Source organism: Pleurodeles waltl, chromosome 8 (genome assembly GCF_031143425.1).
Source record: "Pleurodeles waltl isolate 20211129_DDA chromosome 8, aPleWal1.hap1.20221129, whole genome shotgun sequence".
NCBI lineage: Eukaryota > Metazoa > Chordata > Amphibia > Caudata > Salamandridae > Pleurodeles > Pleurodeles waltl.
This window is the reverse complement of record NC_090447.1, coordinates 656,819,429-656,838,541: the sequence shown is the minus strand read 5'-3', so window position 1 is coordinate 656,838,541 and position 19,113 is coordinate 656,819,429. Positions and strand designations below refer to the sequence as shown.

The 19,113-nt window shown below is 45.0% G+C and overlaps 1 protein-coding gene across 11 annotated transcripts in view; it reads left to right on the top strand.

Annotated features, from left to right (window-relative positions):
* DMD (dystrophin) overlaps positions 1-19,113 on the top strand; it is a 6,960,831-nt gene that overhangs the window by 6,662,161 nt on the left and 279,557 nt on the right. For all 11 annotated transcript variants that reach the window (XM_069204760.1, XM_069204753.1, XM_069204756.1 and 8 more), the window contains 2 exons: positions 1,542-1,743; positions 7,864-7,949. In XM_069204760.1, the coding sequence (XP_069060861.1) occupies positions 1,542-1,743; positions 7,864-7,949 (288 nt within the window). The remainder of the gene's footprint in view (positions 1-1,541; positions 1,744-7,863; positions 7,950-19,113) is intronic.

The following is a 19,113-nucleotide window of genomic DNA, read 5'->3' as shown; positions in this document are numbered from 1 at the left end:
AAAATCTTCCTTCAAAATTAAGACAAAAAAAAACATGTAACTACCATGTGTTAACTTTATTGGGAGGACGTAAGAAAATTGGCAAGTCATGTTTTGCATAAAATGTTAGAAAATTCTACAGCAACTTAAGTTTTGTGAAAATTGTGCAAAGCGGGAACTGTGAATTTTGCGAAATTTTGCTTGTGAAATTTAGTCTTCCATTATGCACGCTTTTCACAGTGATTTGGAAATATGTACATATTTGTAATGTACCCATTTGTTGGTTTCTACTCACCTAGAGAGTACAAAGCAAGAATATGGATTGTTGTACAGGTGTGCATGCATTACAACCATTATAAGGTAAAAGCGATTTTCAGGTGAAAGTGTTACACCACGAAAAAGGTGTTTAGAGTCACGCTGTTAGAATTTGGACACGTAGAACAGAAATCATGACCCAGATTTATATTTTTGGTTGCTCTGATGATTTTTTTGTCTTGAAATGTTTCTGAAGTTTTTCTCAGTTATTGATGTTCAATTCTTTCTTTGTTGAAGTTGTTTTTGTGAAGTTACTCTCACCCGGTTTGCTTTCTGAGCTTTTCACATACGTAGATGGTTGTCTTCTCTGCAGCTTTTATCCCATGTCTTCGCGTCGTCAAGTCCATCAAACCTGTGTTCATTATGTTGAGTTTTCTGTATTTTTTGGCTTACCGCTATTCTTAATTATTATGGGGCAGATGATAGGTCGAAAATAGTGGTTGTAAATTTCACACAGACTATTTGTGCCCCATCCCTTATTTTGCTATGTGAACTATGTACTATTAAATTGTATTGCAAAATCTCCAGTTGCAAAGATCGCAGAACGACCCACCTAATATATATTAATTAGAAAGGTCTCTCTTTGCGATAGCCTGTGACTGGCTACAAATACAGGGATGGTGCCTGCAAGGAATAGCATAGCATCATCACTCCGTGTGCAGTCCAAAGCAAGAAACTGTTTTATTTTAAAGCAGCTAGTGTTCCTTAATGGGATCAGAGCTGCTTGAAAAGGAAAAGAAACAGTTCTGTTTGGAACAACATTGATGGGAATAGGCAGCGGTAAACTGCACTACTACCAACTCAGACTGACGGTACGATTCAAAAAGAAGAATGCATCTTCTTTGGAAATCAGTTGCCTACCTCTTTGAGGTGTTGGTAACTGATCAGTGATTGGCCAACTCACAAAATGGGTTTAGGACATAACAACACATGCTTAAGACGTTTGGTGTTCACAAACCCTGTGATTTTGCGAATCATACATTTTGTGATTGCAAAACGGATAGTTTTTGTCATGAAATTATCTTTTTACTGTGTGCATGTTTTTGTGTCTACTCGTGGCCATGCTTGGCTTTGAATTTTCTCAGGTTAACAAAATCTTATTTAATTCTGATCAGCTTTAATTGTATTTGCAGTCGATATGTTTGCTTTCAAGGGTTAAAATAAACGTGAACTCTATGTTGCATATATAATTTTAGTAAAATAACCTTCATAATTCTATTTCTCTCTTTCTTGTCCTTTTCACACAGTGGATCTGCTCGGTCTGTCTGCAGTCTGTGATGCCTTGGACCAGCACAACCTCAAACAGAATGACCAGCTAATGGACATTCTGCAGATCATTAACTGCTTAACCACCATCTACGATCGGCTGGAGCAGGAGCACAACACTCTGGTCAATGTGCCTCTCTGCGTGGACATGTGCCTGAACTGGCTGCTGAACGTCTATGACACGTAGGTACCGCCCTCTGGCACTGACAATGCGAAAAGGTTGAAGGACAGCGCTAGATAATGAGCTGTCACCTTTGTTGCAGGATGAATTGCTCGAAGGCGGAAAGCTGCTGGTCAAAGTGCGGGTTTCATAAAGCTAAATGGCTTAATGGTTGCACTTAACGGAATCAATACAGCCCGGGGTTAGGGTTTTGCCGGGTTAGGCCTTAGATTAGGCTGCGAAAAGAGAAGCAGAAAATCGAAAATTTTGAAGAACTAAGTGCAGCGCGATCAGATCAGTAAGACATTATTAGCGGGTTGATGTCTTCCCTTTTTGCATTCTTGACATCAGAGGACTACTGAATTAATTGTCCTGCGTCATATGTGTTCATGGTAACCAGTTGCAAGGCTTGTCAAGAGGCAGCAATGTGCATTTAGTACATGTTTACTTTGTGCCATAAAGCTAAGTCCATTCTGTTCCTTTTCACCCACTGTGAGGTATAATCCAGGCTAGACATTAACACAAAACCAGCAGGTCGTATTAATTAATCTTCGTTCTGTGTCAGCGGAGTTCGTGATTATCATTTTATCAGCCTAATATAAAAATTATACTAAAATCTTCCAGCATATTACCTTTTAAAGTCTCATCAATTTCTTTTTCCACTGCCGAACTTCTTTTAGTATGAGATGTATCATTTTTAGGGTCGAGCCTGAGAGTGCATGCGCCAGCGCATGCATCTCGCTCGCAAGACTCTGTTGTGTGCAGTACAGGGCTTGGAGCCCCCTGTCCCTTACCATTTGTTGGTTTGCCTGGCACTCTGCTTTACAGCCTTCTAATTCGTCACTGCAGATCTGGCATTATTTATTTTCCTCTGTGTAGAGTAGGGCCCAAGCACTGATTGATTCAGCTTAATCAGTGCCTGTCCGCTGCCCCAACATGATTGAAGTACTAATTTGATCTTTTTAACTTCTAATGCCCTGCAAACAGGTGTGTGACTGTCAAAATGTGCCCAGTACGACAAACAAAATTGCAAAGTTTTACTTTTTATAGCTAACTTTCTTTTATTTTGCCAACTCGTCTTTTTGCACTTTGCACTCATGTTTTCCTTTGTTTTTGCTCATGAGTGTTGTTCTCAGAGGAGGACAATTATGTTGTTCTAAATATTGCAAAGTGGCATTGCTTCATTGTTTTGTGTAAAATTTCTGAAATGACACTTTAACTTGATGTTTTAACACATAATTGTGCATTACTCCCCGATCCACATAGCTGCCAAGTTTCCCAGGTCATTGTGTGATTTGCTGCTCCACTCAAGGGTTTTTCTTTACATTCCTGAAGTGGTAATCTTGTTATATAATGGAAAAAAACATCACTACGAGTCCCAGAATTCAAAGATTAAACCTCGGATGGTGCAGCCTATCACTCATGGTCTGGAGAAATTTGGCTGGCCTGAATCCACTCCTCTCCAATCTGCCCCACTACAATCCACCCCACCTCACCCTACACCAATCCACCCACTCCATTCCTCTCAACCACTCCAGTCTCATCTGCCCAACTCCAGTTCACCCCATTCCAATCTAAAGCCATCTACATCACTCCAAAATAATGTTCCCGACTCCTATAAAAAAACACAATCTGCCCTACTTCAATTCAAAACAATATTCCCCATTCCAATCCAAAACAAAATGCACCACTTTCATCTACCCCACTCTAATCTGTCACACTCCAATCCAAAACCTTCTGCCCCACTCCAGTCTGCCCAATCCAAAACATTCTGCCCACTGCAATTTGCTGCACTCCAATGCAAAAGAATCTGCTCCACTCCAGTCTGCCCCACTTCCCAATTCACCCCTGTCCAATCCACCCCACTCAAAACCAATCCACCCCACCCCACACCAACCCAGTCACTCCACCCCACTCTAATCCAATCGACCCCACTCCTGTCCACAATAATGCAATCAGCCCCACTCCAATCCAAAACAGTCTGCCCCAATCCAATCCAAAAGTCAGCCCCACTCCAATCCAAAACAGTCCCCCCCCCCCCACTTCAATCTTCCAAACTGAAATCTGCCCCACGGCAATCCAAAACAATTTGCCCCATGCCAACCTGCCCCACTCCAATCCCAAACAATCCTCAACAACCCACTCCAATCCAAAACAATCTGCCGCACTCCAATTTGTCCCATTCCAATCCCGTCCACCCCACTCCAGCCCACCCCATTACAATCCAGCCCACCCCACACCAATCCACTGCACACCAATCCAACCCAGCCCTGTTCAATCTTCCCCACTACAATCCAGTCCACCTCACCCCTATCCTGTCCACCCCACCCCAGTCTACTCCACTCCAGTCCAATCCACTCAATCCACCCCACTCTACTCCAGTCCAGCCCACCCCAATCTACTCCAATCCACCCCAATACGTTAGTCCACTCCAGCCCACTCCACCCTATTCCACCCCACTGCACTCTACGAAACTCTCTGCCACTGAACCACTGAACTCTACTCAGCTCTACGCCACTCTACTCCCCTCTGCGGCACTCCAACAGATCCACTCTACAACACTCTGCTCCTCCACTCCACTTTGACACTCCACATCACTAACTTTTAGCCATGCTGGAAAGCAGTCACACTGATGTACAACACAGCAAAATAAATTGCCAAAGCTAATTGCTCTTGTATAGTTGAGACCTATTGGCTTTGCCAGTGCGTGCTTGTTAGTGCATGCGCCTGGGATCCAGGAGATGGATTTTCCTGCAAAAGCAGTACCATGTCCGGTTTGAAAGAGATATTTATTGATGAGTTATGTGTGGCAAATCTTCAAGATGAGGATCAATTTTGTCCTTGTCAAACAACCTACAAAGACGCTTCTTGTTAGGATTTACGTAGAATAATAATGCTGTTCTCTTTCTTTAAAAAGACAAATTCAGAGTTGCATGCTAGGTTCCTCTACATTTATTAGCCCTGGCATTTCATGCTCACAGTATGACGCCAATATATGTCACCTCTTGTTGTCCTCATTTTTTGAGTCTGTACATCAACTCCACAGAAAAGCAAACATGAACCATACTACAGGCTGATGTGAAAGATGTTCCCTAGTTGGAATTGTTACTTGAGTGCTTCCTAAGTATGCATGTCTAGAAGCTGATGGCTGCTCTCTCGATCCAAATTTAACAAGAAAGCATAAATGCTTAATCTCTGGATAAGGATACATATTGTCCTTTGCTCTGCATTGGAAATGTGCAGGCGTAAACCATCTTCCATAAATTAAAAATTCATAGTTTTTAAAATCTTTTTAATTTGTCCCCCCAGGAGGACTGGTTGACTCGGTCAGTAGGGCCTGATACCACACAGCATTTCAGCCCCACCTGATACCCTCCTCCCCGTCAATGACAACTGAAATATTAAAATGTACAAAAAAGCAATGGATGGAATGCTTGAATTAAACACAGTCACTGGTAATTACTTGGGCCGTATTCCATCCCATCTTTATTTTGCACACCTCAGTTTGGAATCATGCAAATCAGCCATGAACCTGCTCCAATGGGATCAGTCCAGCCCAAAGTGCCAAGTCTGGTTCTCCCTGAACCGGAACACAAGCAATCTAGCACCAGATTCACACTAGTTAGGACTCATCAGCCAGGTATAGCTTGGTTCCAGTAACACAGTGTATGCCCTTCTCTCTTAAGGAGACACACTAAATTATACAAAAAAGTGATGAATGGAATTTTTGAATTAATGTCATCCACTGATAATTACTCAGGGCCATGTCGAACACAAGCAATGTAGAATCAGGTTCACCCTATTTAGGGCTCATCTGTCAGGTATAACTTGATTCCAGTGACACAGTGTGCATGGGACCCACGTCTGGGCATACCCATCTGACTTAGGGTGACATACTAAAAAAAACAAAAAAAATATTAATGAAATGCTTGAATTAATCTCACTGAGGTAGCATGGCTTGCAAAATAATGATGGACTTGGATGCAGCCCTGAGCAATTACCAGTGGCTATAATTAATTCAATTATTCCATCCTTTACCGTTTGTATACTTCAGAGGGACAACTGAAAGTTATTGCCTTTTGAATCATGTTCAGTGGACCACATGAAAAATGTTTAAAGGTCTTTTGTAGGGTTACCTCTGGGACAGTGTCCACTTCCAAAGACAAAGCTAAGGTCACAATATTATTTTTCAGTAATATCAAACAATTCAAACATTCCTCTCTGAGATTTCTATGGCACCGAAAGAGATTATCTTGGTTGGTCTACCAACTTTGTATGTAATTAAAATACATTTATTCCATATTGCTAACTGGAATACTAAAGAATGGAACATCTCATAGACTTGGAGATATGTTACCCATTTCTTCAGGCTGTATTTAAAGGTGAGACTTCACCTATAGGTGTCTTCATCCCAGTTATGCCCAATATCCTATTCCCATCTGGGTGGTGTGCCTACTACACTACTGCAATCCTTTTCCTCCTGCTGGTGAATGCAGTCAGTTCTCTCGCTGAAATAATTGCGTTCTCCGGCCCCTCTTGCATAAAAACGTAAAGGAGTGAGGTCAAAGAGGATAAAATGGGGAGGAGCTGCTCGCGGCACGTTTACGGGGCAGCGTATGACCGGGGAGAAAAATTAATTTAATTTTTTTTAAAACGCTTTTCTTAATCATGGCATCCATACTTCTTCAATGCAGCCCCAGGCTCCCAACCTGCCCTGCAGCCAATCTGAACGTTGCTGTGATTCAGGCAACATGACAGCAGCGTTTGGCTTGGTCGGAGCGCCAAGCCAGAGGTCTCCAAGGCAGAGTGGGAGACTCTCCCTGCTCTCACCAGCCTGGCAGAACAGTACAGGGTTGGAGAGAGCCTATTGCGCTTGTGTTTGGCTGGTCCGAGATAGCCGGCCATACATACATGCGCACTGAGGGGGAGTGGTGTGCACTCCCCCTAGGTCTCTGTCATCACCCATGGCCCGCCTCCTTTACAAGAAAATAATAGTAAAGATAGTTTATTATTGTTTTCTTGTAAACGTTTTTTTAGCCGGGGTCGACACTCCTCTGCCTTAGCGGAGTAGCAGTGCGTGAAAATGGGCACAAATCGTAGAAAGATTTTATGGGGACAATGAAGAACTCTTTTAAGGCAGGAATGGTGTCCTGCAGCCAAAGATTGTGGTCTCTGCATTTAAGTCTGTGGCCTTACAATTACTTGGAAAAATCTGGTCCAATCAAAGAAAGGGTTTGAGCAAAAGCATTTCGAGTAAATTTAATAACATTAGGTGAAGTTAAAGAGGAGTCCTTCCTCCTGGCTGTATCAGATAACATTAATTCATCTTTGCTTGCAAATAAATGACAGGGTGTGCGACAACCGAGTAATGCTTGAGTGGACGAGATGATCTGGAGATGAGGAAAAGGGTCCAAAGACCTGAAACCCGTCTATATCCAGTCCCCACCAAGAAATTACAACCCAGAGCAATCACAGCAGCGTCCCCCCGGGTGGTGGTGTTTTTACATTATGAAGATCGTGGTATTACAATTAAAGGAGCTATTCGGTGAAGAGAGCCGTTCTAATGAGTCATTAGCAATAAACAACAAGCATTCTAAAACGTTCTTTTGGTTATGCCGGTTTTGAATTCTTTTATGACATCGTTTGCAGGATAAACCCTTTACGGATACAACTAAATGCTTAATAGTAGCTATTTTTTTCAGCAACAAAAGCTACTCTGACTTTTCGACAGCGGCACACCACCTAGCATATTTGATCCTCGTAAAAAAAAATCACAACTCTTCTCAAGAGATACCAAAGCTGTTCCAACCAGAGCATCCTCATGCTGAACACAAGCCAGATTCTTGCAATAAAGCGTAATTGATCGCCCTTGTCAGTGCGGGTTTATGGTTCTCCCTCCGTAGGCTTCTACATAATACACTCTGAGATGCAGTCTGATTGAAGGGATTTTTAATAGCTCTTCTTATTTTGAATGTGAAATTGTATCATGTAAGTAAAGATAATACCGTAGGGCAGAGCTAGTAGCAACGGAGAACACCAATTAAAATAAAAAGCAAACTCCCAAGCAAATCATGCCTGTGTTTTCAAAAGCAGGTGACTGGGCTCTGTCAGTGATGTGTCTTTTCTTTGGTTCATGTCCGTAGGGGTCGAACAGGAAGGATCCGGGTCCTGTCCTTCAAGACCGGCGTTGTTTCTCTGTGTAAAGCACATTTAGAAGATAAGTATAGATGTAAGTAATTTCTCCTATCTCCTCTCTGTGTCCCCTTGCTTTTGAATGATGAGTTGATCCAATCACGGAAGAAATAAACGGAGCTAGAAAAAGTAATGCAATTTAATGTGCCCTGCACTCTGCTGATTGTGGTACAGGAATATGGGATAGTGTGTGAAAAGAAGTCATATGTAATTCTCAACAGAAAGCATGCTTTTCTATGGTGGGACCCAATTTGTGCTGCAGTCGCAGAAAAAAAGAAGGTACAAATAAGCACATTCTTTCATTTCCGAGCACAGTTCTGCCTCTGACAAATCTCACGGTTAACAGCTTTATGTATACTTTTTCCACCGTGGTGCCTGGTGTAGGGCGGTGGCTAAACTTCCCCATTGTTTTTTTAAATAGCAACATTTTATTGCATTTAAATACAGTAACAGCAAAACAATCGCCTTGTTTACCATAGATGGCAACCCACATTGCAGAGCAGCCAGCATATGATCCCAAAGTGAATCCTGTGCTGTATGTCCCAACCCCCCCCCCCCCCCCCCCTAAACACTTTACCACAGACCATCCCTCGAGGGTTATCCGTTCGACAGGCCATGGTAGGCACACAACTTTTTCCAAATGTTATCATATTTGCAGGGACATCCCTGGGCTTCATAAATGGTTTCCTCCAATTTGCCACACCATTCCATACCCCGAGTCCAGGCCGTTATTGAGGGGGCCGTTGGAGAGGTCCAGTTACAGTCGATGTCTCATTTGGCTAGTAATGTGCCTTTTCCCACCAACATTCTTTCACCCCCTAAGTTCCCCATGTCATCAAGTACACCAAGCAAAACAATGGTCAGCCTTCACAGTGTCCCCCACTACAGCAGACAACAAGGCAAAGATGGCATTTCATTAAACTTGAATTCCAGGACATTGCCAGACAATGTGAAAAAATCCCTTTGAGGGTCTCCACATCAATAGCAGGCTGGGGAAGAGGCAAGGGCTGCTGTTTGTATATGGATAGGAGTCATATATGCTTGGTGTAAGTACTTAAACTGAATGAAGCATAGTCGAGCAGAGATTGCTAAAGTACAATGAGCCATGCAGGCATCTCTCCAATTCGCCTCCTCCAAATTAACCCCCCCACCTCTCTCAGTGGGTTCAGTGGTATAGGTAAATAGCCTGAACAGAGTCAAACCACGTCTGTGGGATATGCACGGGGGTAGTTCTGCAAAATGCACAAGCTCCATGTCAGGTTTGGTTCCCAAGATATATATATATATATATATAAGATACTGAAAACTAACCAAATGCACTGGGATTCCAGGTCTTGTCCTGGCAGTCTTCCCTCAGGGAAGCAGTAGGGATTTTCTATATTTAATTTGGAGCCTGAAGCTTCCCCAAAAATGTCCAGGATCTGGGGAAGTGTAGACCCAGTTTGTGCAGGTTTATACATGAATATAAGGACGTTGTCCTCATAAAGTGCGATGCGGTCCTTCAGTGCCAAGCCCCAGTCAAAGCGCTAAACCAGAGAGAGAGCAGATAGGAGGTGGGGACAGAGGCTATCCTTGACTGTTGCCCTGTGACACTTGAACAACGCCCAACAGCACTCCATTGACCTTCCTTGGACCCAGGTGCCCGCATAAATGACCCTGACATATGCCGGGTACATGTCCCATGCCCGAGCTCCTCATCAAGATACATCCAGTCGAATGTATTGAATGCTTTTTCAAAGTCAATTAACATAAAGGCCACTGGGCCGCCGAGAGCCTTGACATGGGACAGATTGATGTGCCCTCTGTGGATACAATGTGTAGTTCTGCGCCTAGGGATGAACCCACATTAGTCAGGGTGGATCAGTCTGGAGAGGACCATCAGCATTTAGTTTGCCAAGAGCTTTGCATAAAGCTTGAGTTAACTATTAATGAGAGATATAGGTTGGAAAGATGCGCAGGTTGATGGGTTGCTATGAGGCTTGGTAAGAACCACAGTTGTGGTCTGGTCTGTCTCTGTGGAAAAGTGGCCCATGTCTACGACTTTAGGGGCATATTTATACTCTGTTTGCGCCGGAATTGCGTTGTTTTTTTTGATGCAATTCCAACGCAAAACTAACTCCATATTTATACTTTGGCGTTAGACGCGTCTAGCGCCAAAGTCCATGGAGTTTGCGTCATTTTTTAGCGTGGACACCTACTTTGCGTTAATGATATGCAAGGTAGGCGTTCCCGTCTAAAAAATTTACTCCGAGGCATGTGCGCCGTATTTACACTCCCGGGCAAAATTCACGCCCGGGAGTGGGCGGGTCAAAAAAAATGACGTCCAGCCGCTTTTGCGTCGTTTTTTGGCGCCTGGTCAGGGCAGGCGTTAAGGGACCTGTGGGCTCGGAAGGAGCCCAGAGGTGCCCTCCCATGCCCCCAGGGACCCCCCCTGCCACCCTTGCCCACCCCAGGAGGACGCCCATGGATGGAGGGACCCATCCCAGGGAACATAAGGTAAGTTCAGCTAAGTATTATTTTTTTTTTTTTTATGTGGCATAAGGGGGCCTGATTTGTGCCCCCCTACATGCCACTATGCCCAATGACCATGCCCAGGGGACAGAAGTCCCCTGGGCATGGCCATTGGGCAAGGGGGCATGACTCCTGTCTTTGCTAAGACAGGAGTCATTTCAATGGGGGTTGGGAGTCGAAAAAAATGGCGCCAATCGGGTTGAGGCGATAATTTTGCCTCAGCCTGACTTGCCCCATTTTTTGGCGCCCAAGCTCCATATTCCCCTACGTCGGCGCTGCCTGGTGTACGTCATTTTTTTTTACGCACACCAGGCAGCGCCGCCGGCTAACGCCGGCTAACGTCATTGAATAAATACGGCGCCCGCATGGCGCTTCAGAATGGCGTTAGCCGGCGTTAGATTTTTTGACGCACAACTGCGTTGCCGCAGTTGTGCGTCGAAAAGTATAAATATGGCCCTTAGTATACAATCGAAGCAGGGGCGGAATAATGTCGGGGTAGAGTTTGCTGTAAAATTGTATGGGGTAACCGTCGAGTCCTGTGTCTTGCCTGAATTGAGGTCCGCCAGCACATTTCCTATTTCTTTGCTGGTAATGTCTTTTTCCATGGAGTTCCTCTCCCATGGGGTCCCCCAGGGCAGGGGGGAGCTCCCCCACCAACGGGTATGACGTTTCAGTATCCGGACATCTGGAGCATGAATAGAGCCCCCCTTAACATTTAGAAAATGTAGCCGCTATTCCAGAGGAGTCCCCCACCCAGTCTCCAATTCCCTTCAGAACATGAGATATCACCCTATATTTGGCCTGATGTGTGGCGAGCCAGTGCAATAATTTGCTAGATTTGTCGCCCCATTCATAGACCCTTGGAGTGGAAGCCATCCAAAATTTACAGGCAGCCCAGGGACAATAAACCCCAAGCCCTTACTCCTCCCCCCCCACACCCTATAGTTCCCACCCAGAGGAAGCATCTGTTGCCCTTTACCAACATAGAATAGGACAAATTGTCCAGTGGGGGACGTTGAACCGTACAGGTCCGTAAATGTCTAACTCACCACTCCTAACTGCTGTGGGTAATACCATATAGGGAACCGTGGTGTTGACATGCAGCCAGTGACAGAATTTCATATTTGCTACGGCTATTGTGTGCCCCCGGTCCTTACAATTCAGGAAGCCTGAAATAAGGGGTCTCTGCGGCGCCCCAGGTGGGGGCTTCTGGACAAGGGAACGATGGGCCTGCTCAAAATAGCTGGAGATGTTGGAAGAGTCCATCCAGGACTGGAGCGACTGCTCCAGGAACTGTTCAGGCGAGGTTCCTTCTGCCCTTTCTGGGAACCCAACAAAACAAAGGTTGTTCCACCGGGTCCTGCAGGCTGTCCGTATTTCTGGTCAGGTGAAATATCTCAGAAGAGAGGTATTTACCAGTGTTTTCTAAGGTGGATATCCGTTCTTCTACTTCTGAGACCCTCTCTGCCGTTTAGCGGTGGTCTTAGCAGAGTAGGGACATGTCAGTTCCCACTTTCCCTATCTTAGCCTCCAGCGCCACCTTGGAGTCACGAAAGCCTGTAGAATGACGGTCATGTTGTCACCTGTCACTGGGGGGTGCTTATACTCTGTGGTTCAGTCAGAGAGCCCCTTTGCACCGCCCACCAGGGCAGTGTATTTATCCATCTTAGTCTGCCCCCTGGACCCTTATAGCAGCCCATGGTGCTGTCTAGAAGTAGAAAGGATGTCCCACTGGATCGTGAAGTGCACCTCTTCCGGACCCCACCAATGCCCTTTTGGACGGTGATGACGCGCTTCTGTCAACTTGAGGGGCGGGATGAAAGGGGGAAATGGACTCGCTTTCATTCGGTGAGGCCCGCTGGAGGAACAGATCCTCAGGCAGCACGAGCAGTCAGCTCCACTCCCACTGCCCAAGGACCAAGGCATCCCCTCAACTCCTCTAGATGCTGCTTAGTGCAGGTCACAGGAATCACCTCAAGGTGGGCCGGTGTAGGATATAATCACCAGGTGGGGAGACTATCAGGTGCCATATGAACGCCATTTGCATGTGAGATAGGAACTGAAGAGCAGAGGTCATAAAGGCACCCTTCTATGCCACCTACATGCTGGAGGGGCCCCTAGATCTAAAGGAATCGGACAAAGGAGTTAATTCAATGGCTTACACCTGTGTAAAGGAGGCCTCCCCATCCAAGTTGCAGCAGGGTGTGTGCTTAATATTAGGGGCAATGTTCCCAGCATCCACAATATGCAAGGCCAATCACTGGGTGTTTGGCCTTGGCCTAAAGCTGCGCAGAGTGAGGGCACAGGCCACGTGCCCCCTTGGTCCCGGCAAGCCGATACAGTCAGGTTTCCTCATTCATTGCCACCCAGGGTGTCCAAAAGTCAGGGGCCAGGGAGTCCTGTCCCCACTGTGCCAGGGATGGACACTGCTCCAGTTACTGCCACCCAGCCTGCAGCCTACCTTGTGGGTCCTGCAGGCCTCCTGGCTGCCCTGGTGCCAGCTCTGTCTGGGTGCAAGGATCAAGCACACCAGAGCCCTCACCCTGCCTGCGGCAAGGACTTATCACCACCACTCGGGGTCCAACAGATCCTCAGCCGGAAATCGCAGATGAGTTTCAGGCGTAGTATGGGTCTCCACAGTGGGAGCTATGCAGGGGATGGGATCCATCCCAGCCTACCGCTGGCTTCTGGGCTCCTCTTGTGGGCGGACAGAGCTGCCTCCTGCCACTGAAGAGGGTGCTGACTGTACCCATAGGTGTGTCTGGTCGTCCGGCCGCTGCATCTCCAGTGCACACCAGCACCCAAGGACCCCTTAACTCAGAGCAGCGGTGCAGGAGCTTTGAAAAGTCTGCCTGACATCTTGACTATCCCCATTGTTAAGACTTGTTCCTACAGTGTTAAGCCAAGAGGCTTACTGTAACCTGCCCCTCAACCCCCGCAACCCCCACCCATTATGTACCTCGAGGCTGTTTTACCTTCACTGGATGGAAAAATAGGCACACCAATATAAATTGCTTTTTTTGCTCTAGTTTTGTACTTGTTAGTATGTATTACTTCCTCATAATTGACACATTTAGCAAAATTAATGCTTAACTAACTTGTGTATTGGGTTACTAGAAACATATATGATTATACAACAATGCATATTAATCCTCATGCTCAATTGGTAATCAGGCCTCAAAAATTCAAACTGGTACATAATTCAGTTTTATAATTGACAGAAAGTCTGTAGTACTCCACAGTCTTTTATTCAAACTATTTTATTCCAAGCAACCAACCTTTAACCCTGGTAAAATATTATAATCTTCTTCAGAGGATCATAACTGTTGTTTAAGATCTTCTTTCCAAGCAAAGCTGCTCGGGCCTATAACACAGGAGAGACCCTTTAGCAACCACTATAATCCGAGGCTATTAGAACATTCCCCCCACTGAGTACATAATTTTCTGAAATAAACAGTAAGAAACAGAAAAACAAGCTTTAGAAGTTGGAGAAGAAGGTCCATATCAACCATTATTGCCCCAGAGCAATTTCTTTATCTTAAATGAGCTCTCAACTTTCGAGGTTTAAGTATATTTTATACATTCAACTGTGACACAAATATTGAGTATGGTTTTAGTGCATTCAAAATCTGCTTTAATTCAGTGCTTTTACCCAGCCTTGGTCCTCTATGCATTCATTATTCACATTGTGTAAACTTCATTGGGCAAAGACAATTTGAGGATTATGCTACTTTTTAAGAGGATTGATTTGTCATTACAAAGACATGCAACTGCCTCCTAAGTGGACAATACCATTTAATAAAAGTAAATAGAAGTTGGTTAGCATTTCATTTCTTTATAGCTGACTACTGTGTAACCTGACTTCTGACATCTTTGTTTAGAAACAAAACTCACTGATATGCTCTTGGCTTTCTATTAAGTCCTGACACCACTGTCCCAATATTGGGTGCTGTTTCATCATACGTCTCTATATTGATCAGGAGCCCTTGTCACTTTATTGTGGAATAAAGCAATATGATGCAGGGGTGTGAAATGTGATAAAATATCTATTTGTCCATGGGACTGGTTGCTTCATAAATCTTCTTGGCCTGTAAAAAAAAATCTACTTGTCCTTTTGGTGCCATGTGGCGCAGCAACAAATTATGGCTGCAATCTAATTATATAGAAGCTCTGACAATAGCATCTCAGATTATGCCAGGTCGAATTCTATAATAGGGCTTTAATACTATCATTTTCCTCATTTTGCTACCTTTCTGCATATCTACTTACTGGGGCTGGAGGTAGAGGTAAGTAGTAGTTCAAAGGTTAGAATTCCCTTTTGAGTCTGTGCAAACCTACTAACTTGCATGTTTGAAAATTTACTTCTAGCTTCTTTCATGGGTGGGGAAAAAAGTGCTTGGAGGCAACAAGTGCTGGCAGCTTTAGGAGGGAGGGGGCGAGCGGGAAGCACACACACTCTCATTCTTTTACACACAGACACGCACATCCATTAACAGCACTCATACCGTTCAAACATGCACGCACCAAACATTCATTTTAAAACATCACACACTCATTCTTTCACGCACGCACATCCATTAACACTCATAACATTCAAACATGCATGCACGCACCAAACATTCATTTTAAAAGATCTCACACACACACGCACGCACATCCATTAACAACACTCATAACATTCAAACATGCACGTGCGCACCAAACATTCAATTTAAAACATCACACACACACACACACACACACTTACCTTCAGCCTCCAGGTTCCAGCAGGGTTGGGACTGCTGCCTTCCCTCCAGCTAATGAGGGAAGGCAGCCGTCCCATCCTCATTACAGAGTGGGATGGGGTCAGTAAGACTGCTGACCCCACCCCACTCTGTGACGAAGTGTCACTGATCGACACTCTCCCTGGGCGCTTCAGGGCATAAGTGTCAAAAAGTCAATGGGTGACGCTTTCCTCGTCACCCAGGGGAGGGCCTCGAGGCACCTTTGCTGAGCCAAGGAGGTCACGCCCCTAGGAGCTGTGACCTCCTCAGCCCAGTAAAGTTCAGCTCAGGCAGCCAGGAGTCTGCGCAAATCACGCATGTCTCACTCCTGGCTGTCTGAGCTGAAAATGAAGAGTGTCTGTCAGGCTGACCTTTGTTCAGCCTGACAGACACTCTTCATGAGGGGCAAAAGGTGGGGGGGCGTGGCCCCTCCGCCCTAAAGGACGGGGCGCCACTGCTTAGAGGGAAAGGGAACTTGCACACGCTCAGTAGATTTTCACATGAATAAATCTGCACATGCATATTTGCTTGTGCTAAATAATAGTCTATAAATACTTTTTAGTAGTACGATTTTCTGGTCTACTTCTGTAACTTCCTGTCAGTTCATGAAATATGTTAATCTGCACTAATGCAAAGACTTATTCTATTGGTTGGACTTTTGTGAATTTCTTTCAGAATTGGGCCTATAATTAGGTTTAGCGTTAACCAAGGCCTTTTGTTTTTATTAAAATTCTCACTCCCGCTATCCTTCTATTGATTGGTTCCACTGTGAGTGATAGCAATCTGCTCAATCACAAGGAGTATATCGGCACCTTTGTTAGTGAGTGTTTTTTGAGACCAAAAATATTTTTGCTTTTTGCCAATGTTTTTTACAGTGGTGAGTGCTCGGCAACTCCCACATCAATAACATTTTACAAAAGCCATGCCAAAACAAGACACATTGACAAAACCATACAACTGATCACCAATGTTGGACTTGTTGGCTTTGCCAGTGCTTGTTTATTTTCATGTTTCCCATAATCTTGTTGAAACTGGGTACACTGATTTTCCATTATGAATATTTTTTGAAAATACAAGCATGCATCATTACATTGCTTCAAAGAAATGCTTCAAACATGCTTCAGAGAAATGGTACCTAAAATTTCACAGTAGTTTAGCAAAACATGTTTTTTCCTGGTTGCTTCTGGGAGGAACATTTTATTTTGAAAGCAAAGAATCATCAGTCTTGCTTTCAAGCTTCTGCAAATATTTGCGTTAAATCAGAGAATTCTGGGAGTGTTAAACTTTACAAATGTGTGTACACTTCTTTCCTACTGGAACCACAGTCAATAGTGCAGTCCGAACTTAAATTTATTTACAGCACTCATCCTAATATTAAAGGCTTTGCATTAGTGAACTATAAATACAGCTTCAAACAACTTAAACATGTGAACACAAATATTATCTCAACTGCAGACTGTTCCATGCTCCAAAATGTGGTAATGTAAACTGGCAGCTAAAGGGTTTGTGCTGCAGGGTGATGACCCTAGGTGTCCCACGGGCAAAAAAACTTGCTGGCTGTCTTGTTTTATAGCACCAAGGAAAATAAAATGATGATTTGGAATACATATGATTTGGAACTGGACTTCCATTTGAATGAACTGTAATTTATTGGTGCACAACTATTTGTAAAGACTAAATTGAAATATTGTTGTCCCTGACTTCAAACAATATGTCCTAGGCGTCAGGTTGTATGAATTCCACACCCTGATGAGGGAAGATAGGCCATGTAGCAGAATTTTCAAAACTTTTTGTTTTTATATATTTATGCCTATTTTGTTATAATCTGTATCTGACTGTGACGCGCGGGTTCTATCTTCCTCTCCTGGAGACACAGAGTAGAAGGTCTCCCTTTATGAAGCACCTGTAAGCTCCGCCCGCTGAGCCACGCCCCGTCCACCCTCGAAGTAGGTAAAGGAATTCCCGCCTTTTACCAGGATGACGGACAGCTTTCCAAAACGACCCCACTGCGTTTACCGCCGATTCCGGTGGTGCGTTGTTGATGCACAGAAGCACGAGGACATCCCCACAGAGACACACTAGTAACAATAACATTGCCAAAGGCACACAAGGTTGCTGGAGACGTTTACCCCGTGGCCCATCAGGTACCCCTAGTGTACAATATAAACGGGGCGTATAAAACATGCTAGGTAACGCTTACTGACATACTCGTAGAAAATACACCGGTTGGTTCGGTCACGATGCTCATTTTTACAGAAACTAAACCTCAACAGGAAACACTTACCAATATAAACGTAGCAGGTGCCCCAGTTGAAGCTCAGCTTCTGGAAAGGACAAGCCACCCTAACTCTCGGGCTTGGCAAAGATAAAGCAAGGCTGTGCGCTCAGAGATCCCATAGCAAAAAAAGATCCAGAATCCTTCCTGGAGGTGAACTGATGATGTACTAGAGCGTAATCTGTATCTGACTGTGACGCGCGGGTTCTATCTTCCTCTCCTGGAGACACAGAGTAGAAGGTCTCCCTTTATGAAGCACCTGTAAGCTCCGCCCGCTGAGCCACGCCCCGTCCACCCTCGAATGTAGGTAAAGGAATTCCCGCTTTTTACCAGGATGACGGACAGCTTTCCAAAACGACCCCACTGCGTTTACCGCCGATTCCGGTGGTGCGTTGTTGATGCACAGAAGCACGAGGACATCCCCACAGAGACACACTAGTAACAATAACATTGCCAAAGGCACACAAGGTTGCTGGAGACGTTTACCCCGTGGCCCATCAGGTACCCCTAGTGTACAATATAAACGGGGCGTATAAAACATGCTAGGTAACGCTTACTGACATACTCGTAGAAAATACTCTGGTTGGTTCGGTCACGATGCTCATTTTTACAGAAACTAAACCTCAACAGGAAACACTTACCAATATAAACGTAGCAGGTGCCCCAGTTGAAGCTCAGCTTCTGGAAAGGACAAGCCACCCTAACTCTCGGGCTTGGCAAAGATAAAGCAAGGCTGTGCGCTCAGAGATCCCATAGCAAAAAAAGATCCAGAATCCTTCCTGGAGGTGAACTGATGATGTACTAGAACGTAATCTGTATCTGACTGTGACGCGCGGGTTCTATCTTCCTCTCCTGGAGACACAGAGTAGAAGGTCTCCCTTTATGAAGCACCTGTAAGCTCCGCCCGCTGAGCCACGCCCCGTCCACCCTCGAATGTAGGTAAAGGAATTCCCGCTTTTTACCAGGATGACGGACAGCTTTCCAAAACGACCCCACTGCGTTTTACCGCCGATTCCGGTGGTGCGTTGTTGATGCACAGAAGCACGAGGACATCTCCACAGAGACACACTAGTAACAATAACATTGCCAAAGGCACACAAGGTTGCTGGAGACGTTTACCCCGTGGCCCGTCAGGTACCCCTAGTGTACAATATAAACGGGGCGTATAAAACATGCTAGGTAACGCTTACTGACATACTCGTAGAAAATACTCCGGTTGGTTCGGTCACGATGCTCATTTTTACAGAAACTAAACCTCAACAGGAAACACTTACCAATATAAACGTAGCAGGTGCCCCAGTTGAAGCTCAGCTTCTGGAAAGGACAAGCCACCCTAACTCTCGGGCTTGGCAAAGATAAAGCAAGGCTCTGCGCTCAGAGATCCCATAGCAAAAAAAAGATCCAGAATCCTTCCTGGAGGTGAACTGATGATGTACTAGAGCGTAATCTGTATCTAACTGTGACGCGCGGGTTCTATCTTCCTCTCCTGGAGGCACAGAGTAGAAGGTTCTCCCTTTATGAAGCACCTGTAAGCTCCGCCCGCTGAGCCACGCCCCGTCCACCCTCGAAGTAGGTAGGGAATTCCCGCCTCTTGCCAGGATGACGGACAGCTTTCCAAAACGACCCCACTGCGTTTTACCGCCGATTCCGGT